Source organism: Megachile rotundata, chromosome 2 (genome assembly GCF_050947335.1).
Source record: "Megachile rotundata isolate GNS110a chromosome 2, iyMegRotu1, whole genome shotgun sequence".
Lineage (NCBI taxonomy): Eukaryota > Metazoa > Arthropoda > Insecta > Hymenoptera > Megachilidae > Megachile > Megachile rotundata.
Window position 1 is genome coordinate 10,304,788 of NC_134984.1, and position 18,077 is coordinate 10,322,864.

The 18,077-nt window shown below is 29.2% G+C and overlaps 1 protein-coding gene across 6 annotated transcripts in view; it reads left to right on the plus strand.

Moving 5' to 3' along the window:
• Window positions 1–18,077, plus strand: part of sona (sol narae metalloprotease) — a 148,343-nt gene that overhangs the window by 106,178 nt on the left and 24,088 nt on the right. For all 6 annotated transcript variants that reach the window (XM_076529144.1, XM_076529143.1, XM_076529139.1 and 3 more), the window contains exons 3-6: window positions 1,974–2,071; window positions 10,161–10,221; window positions 13,089–13,300; window positions 14,479–14,568. In XM_076529144.1, the coding sequence (XP_076385259.1) occupies window positions 2,012–2,071; window positions 10,161–10,221; window positions 13,089–13,300; window positions 14,479–14,568 (423 nt within the window). In that variant the 5' untranslated portion in view covers window positions 1,974–2,011. The remainder of the gene's footprint in view (window positions 1–1,973; window positions 2,072–10,160; window positions 10,222–13,088; window positions 13,301–14,478; window positions 14,569–18,077) is intronic.

Consider the following 18,077-nt stretch of genomic DNA (forward strand, 5'->3'; position numbering starts at 1 on the left):
ATATTACACCTTCATCACAAAATTAATTCTCTTTTTATTATCACAGAAAATTTTCCGCACAACAAAATAATTAAAGGTTATCGTTACACCAATTCTATTACCATAACAAAATGTATTACATAATTTACATATTGTAAAATTTTATGAGTTTCATCATAAAACCAATATCTTCTCATTATTATATGTAGAAATATTTTTCCAATAAATTTATCTATAATTTCATTACTACCCTCGCATAAATCCTTTCATTACTACCCTTCCATAAAAAAATATATTTTATTACGTTAATATTATGAAATATCAGCTTCTTTATTACGAGATGAATTTCTATCTTCTCATTACCATAAAATCTTTGCTCAACATGTTTATTCAGAATTTCGATATTACCCTTGCATCGATTCTTTTACTAAAAAAACAGTGTTCTTTTTTGTTAGGTAAACTGATATTTCTTAAACAGATACATTTGCAATAATAAATTCGCCTCATAATTTTAATATCGTGGAATTTTACCAACTATTTTATCACAAAATCAACCTCTCTGTTTTTCATCATCGCAAAAAATTACATGCCTCCTATTAGCTTGTTGCATATCAAATGGCCGATTTCGAAACATGGAAAGTCTGACTTGATTTGATAATATAAAGATATCGTATTTATGCGATGTCAGTGTACAGGGTGTTTCACAAAACTTGTTACAAGCTCACATCTGTTTTGATTTATTGATATCAAGATCATTCTTCTTTTAAGCAGAATTTCACATTTTGTGATATGTTAAAAATACAACAAATGGAAATCTACTCAAAGTTTGAATAATGGGAGATAACCTAAATTTCTTTTCATAACCTCGCTTTAATTTTTATGTATTTATAAAGCTACTGATTTTTGAAATACATTAAAAAGTATTTGAAGAAATTAATTCATGTAATATTCTTTTCAATTTAATGGTTGTTTAAATATATATGTTGTAATGTTTATATGATGTTACAATATTATTATGAGGTTACAATATTTTATTTAAAGTTCACAGAATTATTTGATGTAAAATGTAATATTATTATACAAATACTAACTCCACTATGAACATTTTGTATTTACATTTAAAGTGATTTTTAAAGTAATTGCAAAATAATTTAAATTGTAAATTTTAATAAAATATGGTGTAGTATTTATTGTATTTATATTTTGAAACTTATAATTCAAATTATTTTGCAACTTTAATATTGCAATGCTATAATTAATTAGTACTGTCGTTATTAGTGTAATATTACCAGAAGACTATAATTATTACTATATTATTACAAGAAAACTATAATTAATCACTATTGTATTTATTAGTATAATATTACTAGAAGACTATAATTAATTATTACTATAATTATATTACTGTATTACAAGAAAACTGTACCTAATTAGTGCTATAACTAATACTGTAATATTGCAAGACTACTCTAATTAATTATTACTGTACTTATACTACAACCATAAATGTAATATTACAAGAAGACAATTAAATACAGTAATTATAATATTAAAATTATTACTATAAAGTTATAATAAAACTATATTCTATTCTTACAATTTTTTCACAACAATTTTTAACAAACTATGAGTCATATTCTAACTTGTTCTGAATCAGAAATTTACATCTTCTGTTTCACAGTAAAACAATTATTCCACATTTTAAATTTTCTCACAGATATATTACTATCTATCTTCAAAATAAACTAAATAAACTTAAAAATCAAGATGCGTCAACAAAAATTTTATTTAAAAATCCGATCATCACATTTATTTACAAATTATAGAAATAAATTTGCTTGATCATCCCGGCACCTGCCCGTGTTCTCCTTCACCAAAACAACACTCATTCAACATTTCCCTATGACGACATTCTTCTAGTATAACGTATACACTAAATCACAGCGTCGAGTTAACTCATTCATAATTCTTTTTTTGTCCATTTGATGTTTCAGCGATGTGACGCAGCCCATCAGGAATATTTTCACGCAAAATGATTCGTGCCCTTGTCCTTCTGTGCATGGCCATTCTACCTCTCGTACGATGCCACAAGGTAAGATCTCATCAAGAAATGTGATCAGAAGCAGCAAGGACAGAAAAACGCTTCCTTAAAAATAAAGAACGCGAGTAGTGCGGTCGTGGTTCGCGTTTACTTAAAATGACAGGACACGCAGACCAATTAATTGTTAATTGACCGCTTATTACGACGTAAATTCACGCTGCGTAAACATTGGGACTTCCGCTGTTAACGTTTGTTACTCTTTTACCGGCAAAGACGAGAAATTATTATGTGGACAAAAGATACGATCTAGCTTTTGCAACGTGTAAGAGTGTTCCTGGGTCTGAGAATATTTTGGTAAAAAATTGACAGTTTTTTTAGTTTAATATTCATAAGCGTCGCAGCAGGCGTTCGAGAAATGAATATGAAATTACGGTACATTTTTAGTAAATCCATTTAAAGATCATCGAACAAGGAAAAATAAATTGGTATACGAGAGATGATATGAATCATAGGATGTCTATTAGGCCCGAAAATGCTGGGTCATTTGTGATCCAAACATTAATGTACACAACGGTGTTTGGATTAAAATTAGATGCGGAAGACTTTCGTGTATATAGTGATGAATAACGTAGAGAAATAGTGAAGAATTTAGTGACTGAAACTAAAGACAAATTAAAACATATGAACGTTTACATAATGTTAAAGTCTTTATAAGAAATTTAAATTAACTTATTAACAATATAATATAAAATAATTACATCACTTTTAAATTGAAATCAAATAATTAGGTAATTTTAATAATTCAGTTAAATTAATTCAGATTTTAATGCAAAATTAAAATACATCAAATCAGAATATTAAATAATTATTAAAATCAACTAGAATTAAATTTAATTTATTCTAGTCATTCGAAGTACCACTATATTGTTAACTTAGAACTTTAGTCATGCTCATATAATTTTAAGAAAACCTTATTTAAATAAAGGCTTTACGCAATCATTTTCTGCGAACGTAAAGCTCCGCATTAATTATTCATCAGCTGCTGTAAGCTCACATTCTAAAAGGTTAATCTTGTAAACAACATGAATAGGAAATGGAAAATCCTTGTAAACCTTTCCCGAGTCCAATTAAACTTACAAAGTTAAGATAACTGTTACTTTCACGAGATCCCTTCCTTTGACAGAGATTGATTTTATCGAAGATTTACGCGAAGATCCTTCCATTAATACTCATCTCGGAGTTCATAATTCGAAGTAGAAGTAATCGATGATACTTCGTGCAACATATTTCCATAGACTTTTCTTCGTAAAAAATCATTACACGCGCGATATTTAGACACGGTTCACTTAAAAACGCCAGCAAATTGCTAAATATATTTACATAGAAATCAGCTACTTGAACCGTCGCTCATTTATTACCAACGTAACAACGCGAAAAAGGAAAGAGTGGCTCGTAAATCATAATTTACATTTACCAGTACAAATCCTTTTAGATTTACGAAATCAGAAGTACACCGCTAGGAGGTTATGTGGATTTAAATATTCCAAATTGCTACTCTGTAATGTTGTAAACTGCAATAAATAAAACTATCGCATGTTTCAATTGTGAGCAACAGTGATTTCAGTCTTTGTTGTAAGGTACTTTATTTATGGAAACATGTCATTTTTGTGTCAAATCATTTTAATGGAAAATATACTAAGGTTTATGTACTTTATATTTGAAATAATTTATATTTGTTTAGTTTAAAATATTTGTTATTGTGTTTATTTGTATTTAATATTCGATATTCGATAATCGAGATTCGAGATTCAAGATTCAAGATTCGAGATTCGAGATTCGAGATTCGAGACTCGAGATTCGGGATTCGAGATTCGAAATTCGAGATTCGAGATTCGAGATTCGAGATTCGAGATTCGAGATTCGATGTTCGATGTTCGATGTTCGATGCTCGATATTGATATATTGATATTGATATATTGATATTGATATATTGATATTGATATATTGATATTGATATATTGATATTGATATATTGATATTGATATATTGATATTGATATATTGATATTGATATATTGATATTGATATATTGATATTGATATATTGATATTGATATATTGATATTGATATATTGATATTGATATATTGATATTGATATATTGATATTGATATATTGATATTGATATATTGATATTGATATATTGATATTGATATATTGATATTGATATATTGATATTGATATATTGATATTGATATATTGATATTGATATATTGATATTGATATATTGATATTGATATATTGATATTGATATATTGATATTGATATATTGATATTGATATATTGATATTGATATATTGATATTGATATATTGATATTGATATATTGATATTGATATATTGATATTGATATATTGATATTGATATATTGATATTGATATATTGATATTGATATATTGATATTGATATATTGATATTGATATATTGATATTGATATATTGATATTGATATATTGATATTGATATATTGATATTGATATATTGATATTGATATATTGATATTGATATATTGATATTGATATATTGATATTGATATATTGATATTGATATATTGATATTGATATATTGATATATTGATATTGATATATTTAGAAATTTAGAGCAATTCGTCTTAAACTCTCAAAATTAAATCAGTCACTTAAAGTGTTAAATGTCACAATTTATATTGAACAAATATTAGGTAACCCATAGACGATGTAATCCAATTATTTCAGTTCGATGTAACATAAAGATAAATATTATTGAAGTTGGCTAATGTTTCTATCATTCGTTCTCTGTAGTAGAAAGCAACTTCAACTTCCGATCATCAGTAGATTAACTCAATCTCGCGTTTCGAAAGCACATTTTGCAATAATATGAAGGATCAGAAGTTAAACGTGTTCGATTTATCTGATAATCAAACGTTGTTAGCGCAAGCAGACCTATGATTTCGCAGCTGTGTTTGCCATTCAAAAGGGAAACCGTGGTGGGTTCATGGTACGCATACAATTAGGAACGGGACACGGTGATATAGATTTTTTTTCATTAGGTAAATCCGGTTCTTTAACTGCCACGTGAATTGCATTGCTCGATTTTCTGATCGCACGACTACTGGAAACTGTGCAAATATGTATTGAACGACCTCGAAGGAAATTACTACGTGATAAATTAACACACGATTTTCCTTATATCGACACGTCTTCACATTAAAGTAACGATGTCAACAGTTAACCAGTTTTTAGATAATTTTAAAAATAAGGTTTAAGTTGTGCACTTGTGATGAAAGTGAACTACATATGCCATATCTGTTAAGTTTTGAAACGATAACATGTGAAGAGAAGTTTGCTTACTAATAACATCTAAATTCATTAATGTGCCATTACATTTCTATTTTTTATTCTATTAATAATAGCTGTATGATTAAGGCAAAATAGTTCATACGTTGTGAATATTTCGCGGATGGAATATATTTCTTCTAGTATAAGGTCAGCTACTAGCGAATAGGTCAATTACTATTTCTGTAATTTTTAAGAGTGGTCAACTTCTCAATCATTTACCGAAATTTTAAATATAAGGTGAAGTGGGGTAAGTTCGTAAACGGGGCAAGTGCGTATACAGGCTATTTTTATTACAATATGAGCGAAATTTCTTCATTTAATATGTTTGTTTCCTTGTTTCGTTTCACTATATCCCCTTTTATATTTCAGCTAAGAGTACTTGTTTGCAGTATAGAGTACTTGCATAATGCAATAAAAAGCATTTTACAGCAGATTTGTTAATAATTCTGCTCTTGCCCCATTGCACATGAAATAAAGTTTCAAAGTATTTAACTTCAAGTTACGCTTTTACCCCATTTTCGGGGAAAGTGCAGAGTAGTTGACATTTTAAACAATTTCCTATCAAAATCAAAATGTACAAGGAAAATTAAGGTCCTAGTTAATATTAATTAAATAGTAGTAATTGTGCAAAGCGTTCGATATCGACAGCGTTAAGTATTTACATAGCAGACTGAAAATACTTACGTTTAAATACCAACTTTACAAAAATCAGTCTGCACTTACCCCACTTCACCTTACTTTTCAAATTTATATAACTTAACTTTTTTTAAAAAATGGTCCTACTATATAATCTAGAAGGTTTACAAAATATCTCCAGGCATCTCCCTATTAAATGACAGAGCAAGTTACTATTGTTCATATGGAAGATTTCCTTTAATCGGTCAACTACTGTTGCCGTTACATTTGCATTTCTCATTTTGTCATCACTTTTTGTTTCACTCTCATGTTCACCGATCACAGTGTGATACACCGTGACCTTCTTACCTCAAGCATCAAATTAAAAATAAAACACACATAGTTTAATGGAGAAAATGTGGAACAATATTTTTTTAATTCTGAGAAAATGATCTGAAATTCAAAACTGGGAATTAGGGTTGTTTAATATTTCCAACACTTTCATCCTGTTTATTAAAACCGAATTATTTACTTCTATGATACAGTTTCATAAGACGTTATATGTGATTAAGTGCCATTAAGTGTTATTAAACGTCCATAAATACAGGGTTAATCATCTCACTATATTTCCTTGCAAAATGTTCTATTGATTAGTTATTTGTGAAGTATGTTACGTCCTATTTCCATGTAAAATTCACCTAAAACTAGTTAACGCGATTTTACATCCGTGTTCTTTTAATCGTTTGCTTATCATCCACCCTATACTTACTTGATGTAGACTTTCTCGCTGGAGGAAATTTTATTATGTTGTTCCATATAAAATAATACATTTCGAGACCTAGAAAGCTTGATATCGTTTAATGGTTAGGTTAGAAGTACCGCTAAATAGCATTTACGATACATCAATCTGAGTCTTAATGTTTGATAAGAATGGGTACACTAATATTTGATCAATATTCATCCATACTATTGAAGTGAGTAATTTCGCTTGGGAGGCTTTTGTAACAGTATTTGGTGAAAGTTTGTCTATACGTATATCTATTATTTCTTAAAAATTTGTTTGTAACTATATGTTACATATATCTGTTAGATACAAAATATCAAACAAAGTATAAGAATTTATAAAATTCAAAACAGAACATATTACAAAATAAAGGAAAAATACAATGTCCATTATATTTCAAAGGTGTTGCAAACAACGGTACGTCATTGTTCAGCACTAAAAAGGTTAACATCTATTTTTACTATAATAAATTATACTGACTAATAAAATTTGTTAGACAATATTATGAACCTAATTCATGACAAAGGTAGAAACCTTCTAATCCATAGATTAAAAATGAAAAATTGCTGGAAATAAGAGCTAACACATCTATCAAACACAATATTGGCACACCTACTAATTATTAATTTTAAAGTAACAAAATTACTTTATTTAAATTAAAATTATTACATAGTTACAAAATGATGAAAATTGATAGGCGTTAGCTTTCCATTATTTCAATTTTCGTTCGACGATACGGAACTACAGCATGTAAATTACTGGCAATTAGATAAAACAACCGCGATGCAGTTTGCGCATTCGAAGAGACAAAGAGCACAATTAGGACAGCGGTGCACGCGATCGAATTTCCTAACGTAATGAGTGAAAGTGATCGACCTTAGGAGTTCTAAGCCAGCCTGACAGTTAATTGCAGCTCGATTTCTGTGGCACGGTACGTGCTCTTAAATGGTAGAAGCAGACCTTGGACCGCGATTGGAAAAACTTCAAATACATACGGATCGATCGCCAGGTGACCCTGTTCGAATTCTATCGTACGTGCTTCGACAACGGTTGATCATTGTTTCTTGTAACCATTGCCAATTAACTGAGCACTTGGTAGCAAGAAAACAATGAAATTGATTTCATTTGCATTAGTAATACTTGTTTCTGTTGTACCAATTCACGAACACTGTTATTTATGATCTGATCGGTCTGTAAACAAATTTGATTAATGTGTTGATGCGAAAAGTTGCATTGATGAAAAGGAGTAATATTTTGTTTCAAACTTTATTTTTTAGTTATCTTTGTTAATTATGAGGTCTTGTAGGTATTTTAAAAAGATCATTATGGAGAATGTAGAGTTTTGATATTTTGCTCTTGACCTTTTAACCTAACCTTAATTTAATTTCACGGAGTCTAACCTTTATTTTCAGCTATTCGTCAAATGTTGTTTCTAGCCAAGACTCCTAACCTTATTTGCTTTCAATTGTTTGTCAAATTAGATCTTGTACAATTTCCTTGTAATCTAAACTAACCTAACTTCAGGTATTTTAATTTGCTTTCAAGTTGGCAGACTGCCAAACTACTTGGCAGTTGTTATTTCAAATTATTTCTTGCACGATTTTCTTGCAATCTAACCTAAATTGACTTCACCTATTCTGGTCTGCTTTCAAGTATTTGTTAATTGTTATTTCAAATTAAATTTTATACAACTTTCTTGTAATCTGAACTAACTAACCTTATCTTACCGAACGTAACCTACTCCCAATTATTATTTCAACTCCTACCTAATACGAGGTTTTTGTTATTCAAGAATAAACTTTTAACAAAAATATAAGAAAACCTCTATCTATAGTATTAAAAGATATAATTAAAAATAGTAATTTGTCATACAGTTCATGCAGAGTTTTGAGAGTTGTTTGTCTGTTCCTGCATTTTATCTCAAGCTTTATTTTCATTGATTTTTAGAGTTTAGAGTAAAAAAATTTGGTAATTACTAATTAAAATAATTAATTAAAATATTTGATATGTATTTCAGTGTAGATTTTACTGTTTCATTCCTAGAAAAACTTTTTAAAAAAAATTTAAATGCTTTGTTCCCAGAAAATTAATTTTAGAAAAATGTATAAGGAATCACAATAATACTATTCTTTTATTTACGTATACTTTTGAAGATTTAGAATCTAAGTATTTAAACACGAAATTTGTACAGCTAATTTATGCTAATAATTTTGTTTTTACTGTTCGCTTTTCTATTTTACACGGCTAAATTGAAAATATAAAAATGTTTAAATGAAAATATAAAAATTGAAGGATGTTTATCGCATTATTTTAAAACGTGTTGGAAATGTTTTTGCCAAAGAAATAATCTCATTTTTCTTATTTGAGTCTCGAGTTAATATAGTTTGCCACACCTTACAAAAAAAAAGAAGTGATAGATGATGCATGAATTACTAATTGAATACCAGTAGCGAACTTATTAAGGTCATTGGAAAAATAATAACTAAAAACTTAATTGATCATAACTCAAACCGATTAAGAAATTAGTAAAGCAGCTATTTTAATATTATCTTGCTCATAAATAGCAATGCAACCATCTTGTATGTTGTCATATGTACTTTCTACACTTAATCTATGGGTGTCCTGTTTTTGATGCTATTTCCTGTGTAATTGTAATAAGTGGCAATTATTTCGAGGAAATAGATACTTTGGAAGAAATTCCAAACTTGTTAAACTCTGAAATTCCAACATTTTCAAGCTTTGAATATTCAATATTCCAAGTATTTTCATTTCCAAACCCTCAAAGTTCTAAAGTTCCAAAATTAACAAACTTCATAATATTGATGCTCAATCATTTAGATTGAAAAATTGGAAGATTGAAAAATTGAAAAATTGAGAAATTGAGAAATTGAGAAATTGAGAAATTGAGAAATTGAGAAATTGAGAAATTGAGAAATTGAGAAATTGAAAAATTGAAAAATTGAAAAATTGAAAAATTTTAAAGTAAAAAAATTGAAAGATTGAGAAATTGAAAAATTGAGAAATTGAGAAATTGAGAAATTGAGAAATTGAGAAATTGAAAAATTGAAAAATTGAAAAATTTTAAAGTTGAAAAATTGAAAGATTGAGAAATTGAGAAATTGAGAAATTGAGAAATTGAGAAATTGAGAAATTGAGAAATTGAAATGTATCAAATTCGCAAATTGAGAAATTAAAAAATCGAAAAATGGAAGAACTGAAAAATTGAGAAATTCTAATAAATCTTTCACAATAAGAAATATACAAGAAGGTCCCGAATTTAATTGCAAAATTAATATTATAACAAATATCTATCTATCTACATAAATACCTACATTTCGAATATTACAAGGAATTTCTTGTTTGTTTCAGATTCACGAACACATGACAAGGGAAGAGATGTTATCGGTGTTTCACACGGGACACGAATCTGGTAATCACAGTGAAAAATTAACAGTCTAGCTTTTAATTTAAACTCCGATTCTCATTCACTGCACACATCTGGCCTTGCGTGATACTTTTGCAACGATGAAGCTCGCTAAATTAAATTTCCTCGTCGCTGCATGTTTCGTTCAATATTAACGTAAATTCTGCAATCCTCCGTTTGCTTTCACATTGATTGTTTAACTTCTATTATGCTTCAAGGATACAACGAATTTTTTTAGCAACTGCATGATTTTATATTAACTTCTTGCATTCTCTGAATATTAATTTTAATCCTCTTTCTGTGTTATTTCTTCAAATTTGCAAAGTGAGATAATCTTTTTTTGAATCAACTTTGTAACAGAAAAAGTAGTTTTAATTGACTAATTTTTTAAAATACATTTTCTATTGAAAATTATTTTATCAAAAATTTATACGATACTAGAAAATTTATAACGCTTTGAGAAAGTATAATATAACATTCTAATTACGAAATAGAAGAAATGTTTTCACTTAACTAAAATTATTTCAAATACTAATTCTTAAATTAATTTTTAAATTAGTTATGAAATTTGAGGTTAAGAGTAAAATTGACAAATTGTCAAATTATTCATTAACTAAAAAAGTGTTCATTATTATTATTTACAAAACATTCAGTAAAATTTAACTTGCTCTTTATTTTTTTTCTCTTTATATTTACAAAATTTTTAACTCACCCCTAAACTGTTAAGCAATACTTCTCACGTTCAAACATATGGTTAAAATACATTTTGCATAAAGAGTGACTTTAAATGTAAAAATGAGACTGAAAAATTTTACTATAAAAATTTTGTGTCTGAAATAAAATTTGTGGTGTCAAACCTTGGTTACATTTTGCGATGCCAAAGGTTTCGAGTTTTCTTAACTATCTGAGATCCTGGATAATGAATTTTAATCCGAAGTCACGAGGAACCGAAATTCCATTGAACGACGCAGCAGTTATCATCATTACAATATACATATATGTGAGGGGTCAGTAATATTGAACCTACATTAGTAGCAACGTGTCTTGTAACTCGTGTTGATTGTCGGATCCAAAAGCTCGACTTGCTAATTAACATTTATCGGTCATGTGTCATCTCTTACGTGACACTGCAATTTTACCGTGTAAAGGTTCGTTCATATTTACACATTGACCATATCAGGAACAAGTTTTCGATAAAATTCTAGATTTTTACTTAAGAAAAACAATTCGCATTTATACACACTGGACATATCAGATAAAAAAATTGTCAGATGCAAAATTGTTAATAGCATTCTATTAAAAAAATCTATAAATTCTAAAAACAAATTTATATTAACAAAAATTAATTTATTCATAGGTAGTTGTATCATGGATATCTTGAGGCTAACCTAATTTATTTAAAATAGAATTCTATATTATTTTCTCTGTAAAATAATAAACAAATTCCATCTGTTTTCTCTCTAAAACAAATCCAATTTGTCGATAACCAAAAATCACCCAAATTCTTTTGCAAAATATATATTCACACATTATCAAATGAATGTGGATTTAACAAGATAGACATGTTCACAACGTTCTGGACATCCCTCATATTTTCCACAAGCATCAACTTTTAAATCAGAAAGATTCAAATCAAGGATTCCCACCTCTCTAATCATTAATTTATCAAGCTTAATCATCCTACCTTGCTCCATTGAATTATTTCTTGTGCGAACCCGTTAAAAACGTCGTTTATCGGTTGATGCCAACAACCAGCAATGTCATAAAGCTATGAATTATCGCACTAACTTGCGTCATCGCGGTAGAAATAATTATTAAGACTGTGGACAGGTTTGCGACTGAGATTAATCTTTGTGGGCGATTAAAAGATCCGAGTTTTTAATATTTGTTGTACTATGGCAGTAATAAAAGTGTCGCCTTCCTAAATTATGACGTTTAAACATTTTTTGCCTGTTTGACCTTGCGTAACCTTGAATTCTTTTGTTATTGGTCGTTGAACTTGTATTTATGCTATACCTATAAGATGTATATCTGTATGTATGGACGTGTATGTATAATGCAAGTTTACCTTTAAATTAAAAATAAATTAAACAGGGCTGAAACATAAAGTATATCTTCCATTTCAACAAAAATTGTATTATATATTTCAGAAAAAGAACCTTAACAAATTCTGAAATTTAAAATAAAAAATTTGAGGACCTTAGTTTGGTAGTTCTAGTGTTAAATTGTACTAAGCTATGAGAGAAGAATAAACTATATTTTGTTATTAAAAAATTGAGCTGTCCTTTATACCCCACATTATACATTCACATCAAAAGATTTTCTCTTTTAAACATCTTTTCATGCTTACTTTATTAAAAAGAACGCAATCAGTAATTTTATAAAAAATAGCATACAGGCATATTGTAAATTACAATGCAAAAATGTGTGAAGATACTTTCCTTGAAATCTGTGTTCATTTTATAGTAATAACTGTGTATAATAATTTATTTGTACACTTTATTGTTCATTTCTTTGTTTTTCTAGTTTATTTTTGCTGTCAAATGTGCATTACAAATCAGTATATCTAATTTCATCTTGATTAACAATAGTATCACTTGAAGTAACATCAACATAGTAACATCAAGAAATAACATCAAGAAGTAACATCAAGAGTTCACAATACACAAAGACTAATAATAACACCAACATAAAAGTCGTTAATTAAGAAGCTTTAAACTAACTACAGAATACACTTCCTTTTGCGTACATATAATATATATATAATCCTAATCGACGCTAAAATTACCAACCGCTTGGCTCATTTATTAGCGAGAAAAGACGTCAAAAGACGCTAATAAATCACTGAAGACAGACCACGTTTAAAATTCCAGTACCCGCGTACGAAGTTGTTCCTGTGTTACATTCTGTACACAAAAGGAGTATACAAGAAAAGCCAGAGATACATCTGAAGGCTTTTGGGAAGGACATCAGTCTGTCATTGAAACCCACAGAAGGGCTGTTGGCAGCGAACCATTTGCCCATGTGGACTGTCACGAAGAATGCGTCGCAACCTGATGGCCTCCATTACGAGAAGGTGACGGATGTAAGTTTTCATACAGTGCTAATTAGACATACCTTTTCCTACTGCACCTACTTCTAACGCTTTTTCTTAATTTTTACTATGTATGGTCGCGTGAAAAACTATTTAGGACTTCTCTTTGTGGCATAGATGCTCATGTGACAAATAAAGAAATAAATAGAATTGAGATTTTTAATGGACTTATGCCATTTTTAATTCTGTCGATTATTGAGTTTTAAAGATATTCTAATTGGTACTTTGATTTTGCGTATCTTCAAAAATATTTAATATTATAATTACTTATTGGGGATACGTTAAAAAATATTTGGAACATCCCCTATGGTACAAAGAAGTTTTATTAGATCCATTTGTAATGGGTTTATTTATGAATAATTCTTTTGATTACTAAGTTTTAAAGATATTCTAGCAGGATTGGTTCTCTGATTTTTTGAATTTTAATAAATATTAAATTTTATAATTGCTTATCGAGAAAGCGTCAGAATATATTTGGTACTTCTCTCTATGATGCAGCAAATAAAGAAGTAAATTTATTAAAACTGAATAATTATGTTGATTATTAAGACTTAAAGCTACTCATAAATAGTATTGATACCCTATTTTTCAAATGTCAAAGAATAATATTCAACAAATCATCAATGTAGCGAAAACGATTTCCCGCCACCATTCAAAATGCCGCCATATTGCAATTCCGCCACCATTAAAAATGCCACCATATTACAATTTCCCGCCAACATTCAAAATCACCCCAATCTTACAAAAATTCAATACATTAATCTATTCATAAATCCCATCAGAATTATTCATAAACACCGCAGAGACACACCGCAAAATCCTCAAGCAATAAAACCAAATCATAAATCCTCAGAGCCAAAAACGTCGCGTTTAACGTTGAATTACTGTTTTTTTCTACAACGTACATGGCTAATTTTTTTCTTACACGTTCAGTTATGTCACATACAAATCTCCATAATTCAAGAAACATACAAATGTCATTCTTGTAAGTACTTTCGTTCCGTAGAACGTCTTGCTCGACACGGTGCATCGCAGCAAAGAACGAGCTGTTTTGCGATCTTTAATCAAGCTTATGGTACCATGTTCCTTTAAACGGCTGAAATCGTATAAAATCCGCTACATATGGCCATCACGGTGCTACCACGATGTAATTGTTCTTCCCGTTTCAGGCTGACGTAGGTATCGGTGACATCTATCAAGACACGACGAACATGGCGTCCATTTTGCTGCACCGGGACGCAAATGGAAAAGTGCTTGTTGTAAGAAATCATTCTTTCTTAATGTTCCTTTCAACATTCCTACCGTTTACTGCGACCCGACTTTCGTCAACCGTCGATTTACTTATAATTATCGTAACACTGAGCGACAATTAACTGGTCCTTGGTTTAAAGGCAACAGAAATAAGGATAAGCCGTTTGCATTGTGTTGATACGAATAATTATTTTGTAACTCGGAAATGTCTGGGTGGTTTCAAATATTTAAAAGACAAAATTATTCTTGAATTGAACAACATAACCTATATTGGATTGGAAAAACATAACCTATATTCTTAGAGTATTTATTATTTAGCTATGAGAAATTTAATGTTTTATACTGAAGCCTCTTAATGTGATGTTTTTGTCATAATATACTCTAATATTTCCAACAACAATATATTTACTTAAAATTAACCACAGAAATATTATATCAATATATTTATTTATTTTTGATCTTCCAATGGAACATTTACAAATTTTCTTTCTCTTTGTGAGTAGAGATTTTTAAGGACTTGTAAAATTATTTTGATATACAAATAGTATGTGGTATAATAAAATATTAGTGTATACAGTAAAATACTATATGTCAGTAAAACACTCTAGCTTGACCATAACTGTATCTCCCAAACATAAAACTATTGTTCACGTTTTTTACATGTTTAAACCCGTTACTCAATGATCGAACGTGTTGAACAGTAATTTATAAACTAAGTAACCTATGTATTTAAACAAGTATTTGTCGAAGCAAATGTAAACGTGTTGTACGTACCTTTTAGACACTTTAATGGGACACTCTGTCATCCATGATACAGGAAAATTTGTCGGATTATTCAATGCAAATGGATTAACGAAACTCTTCCTTGTGTCCATTGGACGTTACATAATTCGGTGAAACTATCGTCCTTAAAAGGATTTCTGTTCCGCAGGACTAACGATCGTTGACGAAACTCGAGGAGCATCTGGTAGCAAAAGATTGCATTGCATGCTGGGGATAATTTTACGGTTGAACAACGGTAGTCACTTTTCTTTGCCTGAAAGTGTTTCGTTTGAAGAAAGGGAATGATTCACTGTTTAGGTTTCCGTAGAATTGTTTTGAAAAATCGTGTTTTAATGGATACGTTGTATTCCGTGGTACAAACTGCTGTGTGTACATAAGTACACTGTGAGGCACACTGTAATTGCGATTATTGCAGTGTAACCACATAACACGTGACCATCGTGCGTTGATTGTTAACTGTGCAGCTTATGAAATATACACGTGGTTATTCGTTATGTGTATGAGGAAATTTGGGAGGGTAAATTTAGATATTTGGGAATTTAGATATTTTGAAATTTAAGGGATTGGACATTTTAATGCATATTTAGATATGCATGTTTAAAAATGTGGTCATTTAGGATTTAAGAAATTGGATTCTTGAAAGTTTGTATATTTAGAAATTTAACAATTAGTGATTTAAGAAATTGGATATTTGAATGTTTCCATAATTAGGAATTTAACAATTTGGGATTTAAGAAATTGGATATTTGAATGTTTGCATATTTAGAAATTTGGTAATTTGTGATTTAAGAAACTTAGAAACTAAAATATTAGACATTTTCTTATTTATAAATTTGTGAATTTGAAAATTTAGAAAATCAGGAAAGTAGTCCATTAAAAATTTGAAAATTAAAATTCTGGACTTCTACAGATTTAGGATTTGCAATATTAACTTGAAAAAAGTAGGATTTGCAATTTTAAAAATATTAAAATCCGAGAAGTCGAATTTTTGTGAATCTGAAAAAGAATTTAAAAATGTCGAATTTTTATAATTTAAAAATTTTAAAAACTTCAGATCTGAGAATTTATAAACACTGAAATCTGAGATACAAATTTCAGAAAACGCCATACTATTTAATTACAGTTCTGAATATTCCTAAATTCGTTTCAATAATACACAAATTAATACTATATCGCAAATCAAGAACTCATAACCTAACTTTAAATTGAATTCTGTACTCCATTTTATTTCAGCAATAACGTCAGCCATACTCCATTTTATTTTAACGATAACCTCATGCATACTCCATCTTATTTCAACGATAACCTCTAGTTTAACGTTTATTACAACTCTAAATTCTGTATATTAAAGAATTTGCCAAACTAACAACTTTGAGGTTAGGTTCCTAAAATACAAAGCTTGCAGAAGATGCAAAAATTCAATCTTCAGAAACGTCCATACTGAATGCACTTAAATATTACTGCATAAACAGCTTCTCACAGTATCAATATCAACGCGGAAGCTAAACCCAGTAGAATTTAAGAAAAGAATGTGGGTACGAAGGAAAGTTACTGAAATGATGTCTCCAATCGTTTTGACATTTCCATTCTGAGCCAGCAACCGATGTTTCCTTGGTTCGTGCAAAGTGCATGGCGAAGATATTGCGAGTGTATGGCAAGAAAAAAGAGCAATAAAACTCCCCATATCGGTTCCACCTTTCTGAACAGTTGTCGATTACGAGAAGAAGGCTGCTCTGTTCTCGATGATTGCACGTTCAACCAACCGAAACTTCAATTTCACTTGGATAACTTCAATCTCTTATAAAGACATATAGAAGTGCGGTAAGGCTGAACTATTACCGAAGGATAATATCCAGCTGTCGAGACGAAGAATTGCTTAAAATCCGTTGACAGAGGTATAAATTACAGGTGAAAGGACATTTGCATTTGTATATTAAGCTATCGATCGAGGAAAACGATAAACGTTTGTTGATTCGATGCTAAATTCAAAGCTTTAATTCTGTTTCGAACTCATATGCGGTTGCAACGATTAACATACCGTTGAACGACTGTATGTCGTTTTAACGCGTAAGTTGAATACATTGGAAAAATTATCACGCTTTACTGATTAGTCGGAGATATGCCATTCATTATAATTTACTACTGTGTTTTAATAATTTTTGATATTTTTTCCTTGAGAGATTGAGTTATAGAAGCGTGTCACTTCGGGGAGTTCATATTTTAGTTTCAACTTAAAGGTAGGGGATACTGTCTTCTAAAGGCTGTTTATTTTTCGTGAAAGTTAGGAATTATTGCACTTTCAATTTTTGGATTTCAGAATTTATGGATTCGAAAATTTCTATATTTCAAATTTATTTTAAATTTGGAAGTCTCGAATTTCTACATTTTTATTAAAATTCTCAAATTCTCAAATTCTCAAATTCTCAAATTCTCAAGTTCTCAAATTCTCAAATTCTCAAATTCTCAAATTCTCAAATTCTCAAGTTCTCAAGTTCTCAAATTCTCAAATTCTCAGATTCTCAGATTCTCAGATTCTAAAATTCTAAAATTCTAAAATTCTAAAATTCTAAAATTCTAAAGTTCTAAAATTCTCAGATTCTCAAATTCTAAAATTCTAAAATTCTAAAATTCTAAATTAGAAAAATTTTAAAAATTAAAAAATCTTTAACTTCAGAACTCATAAAATTCCTAATTCAAAAAAGTTAAAAAATCTTTAAATTCAAAACCTATAAAA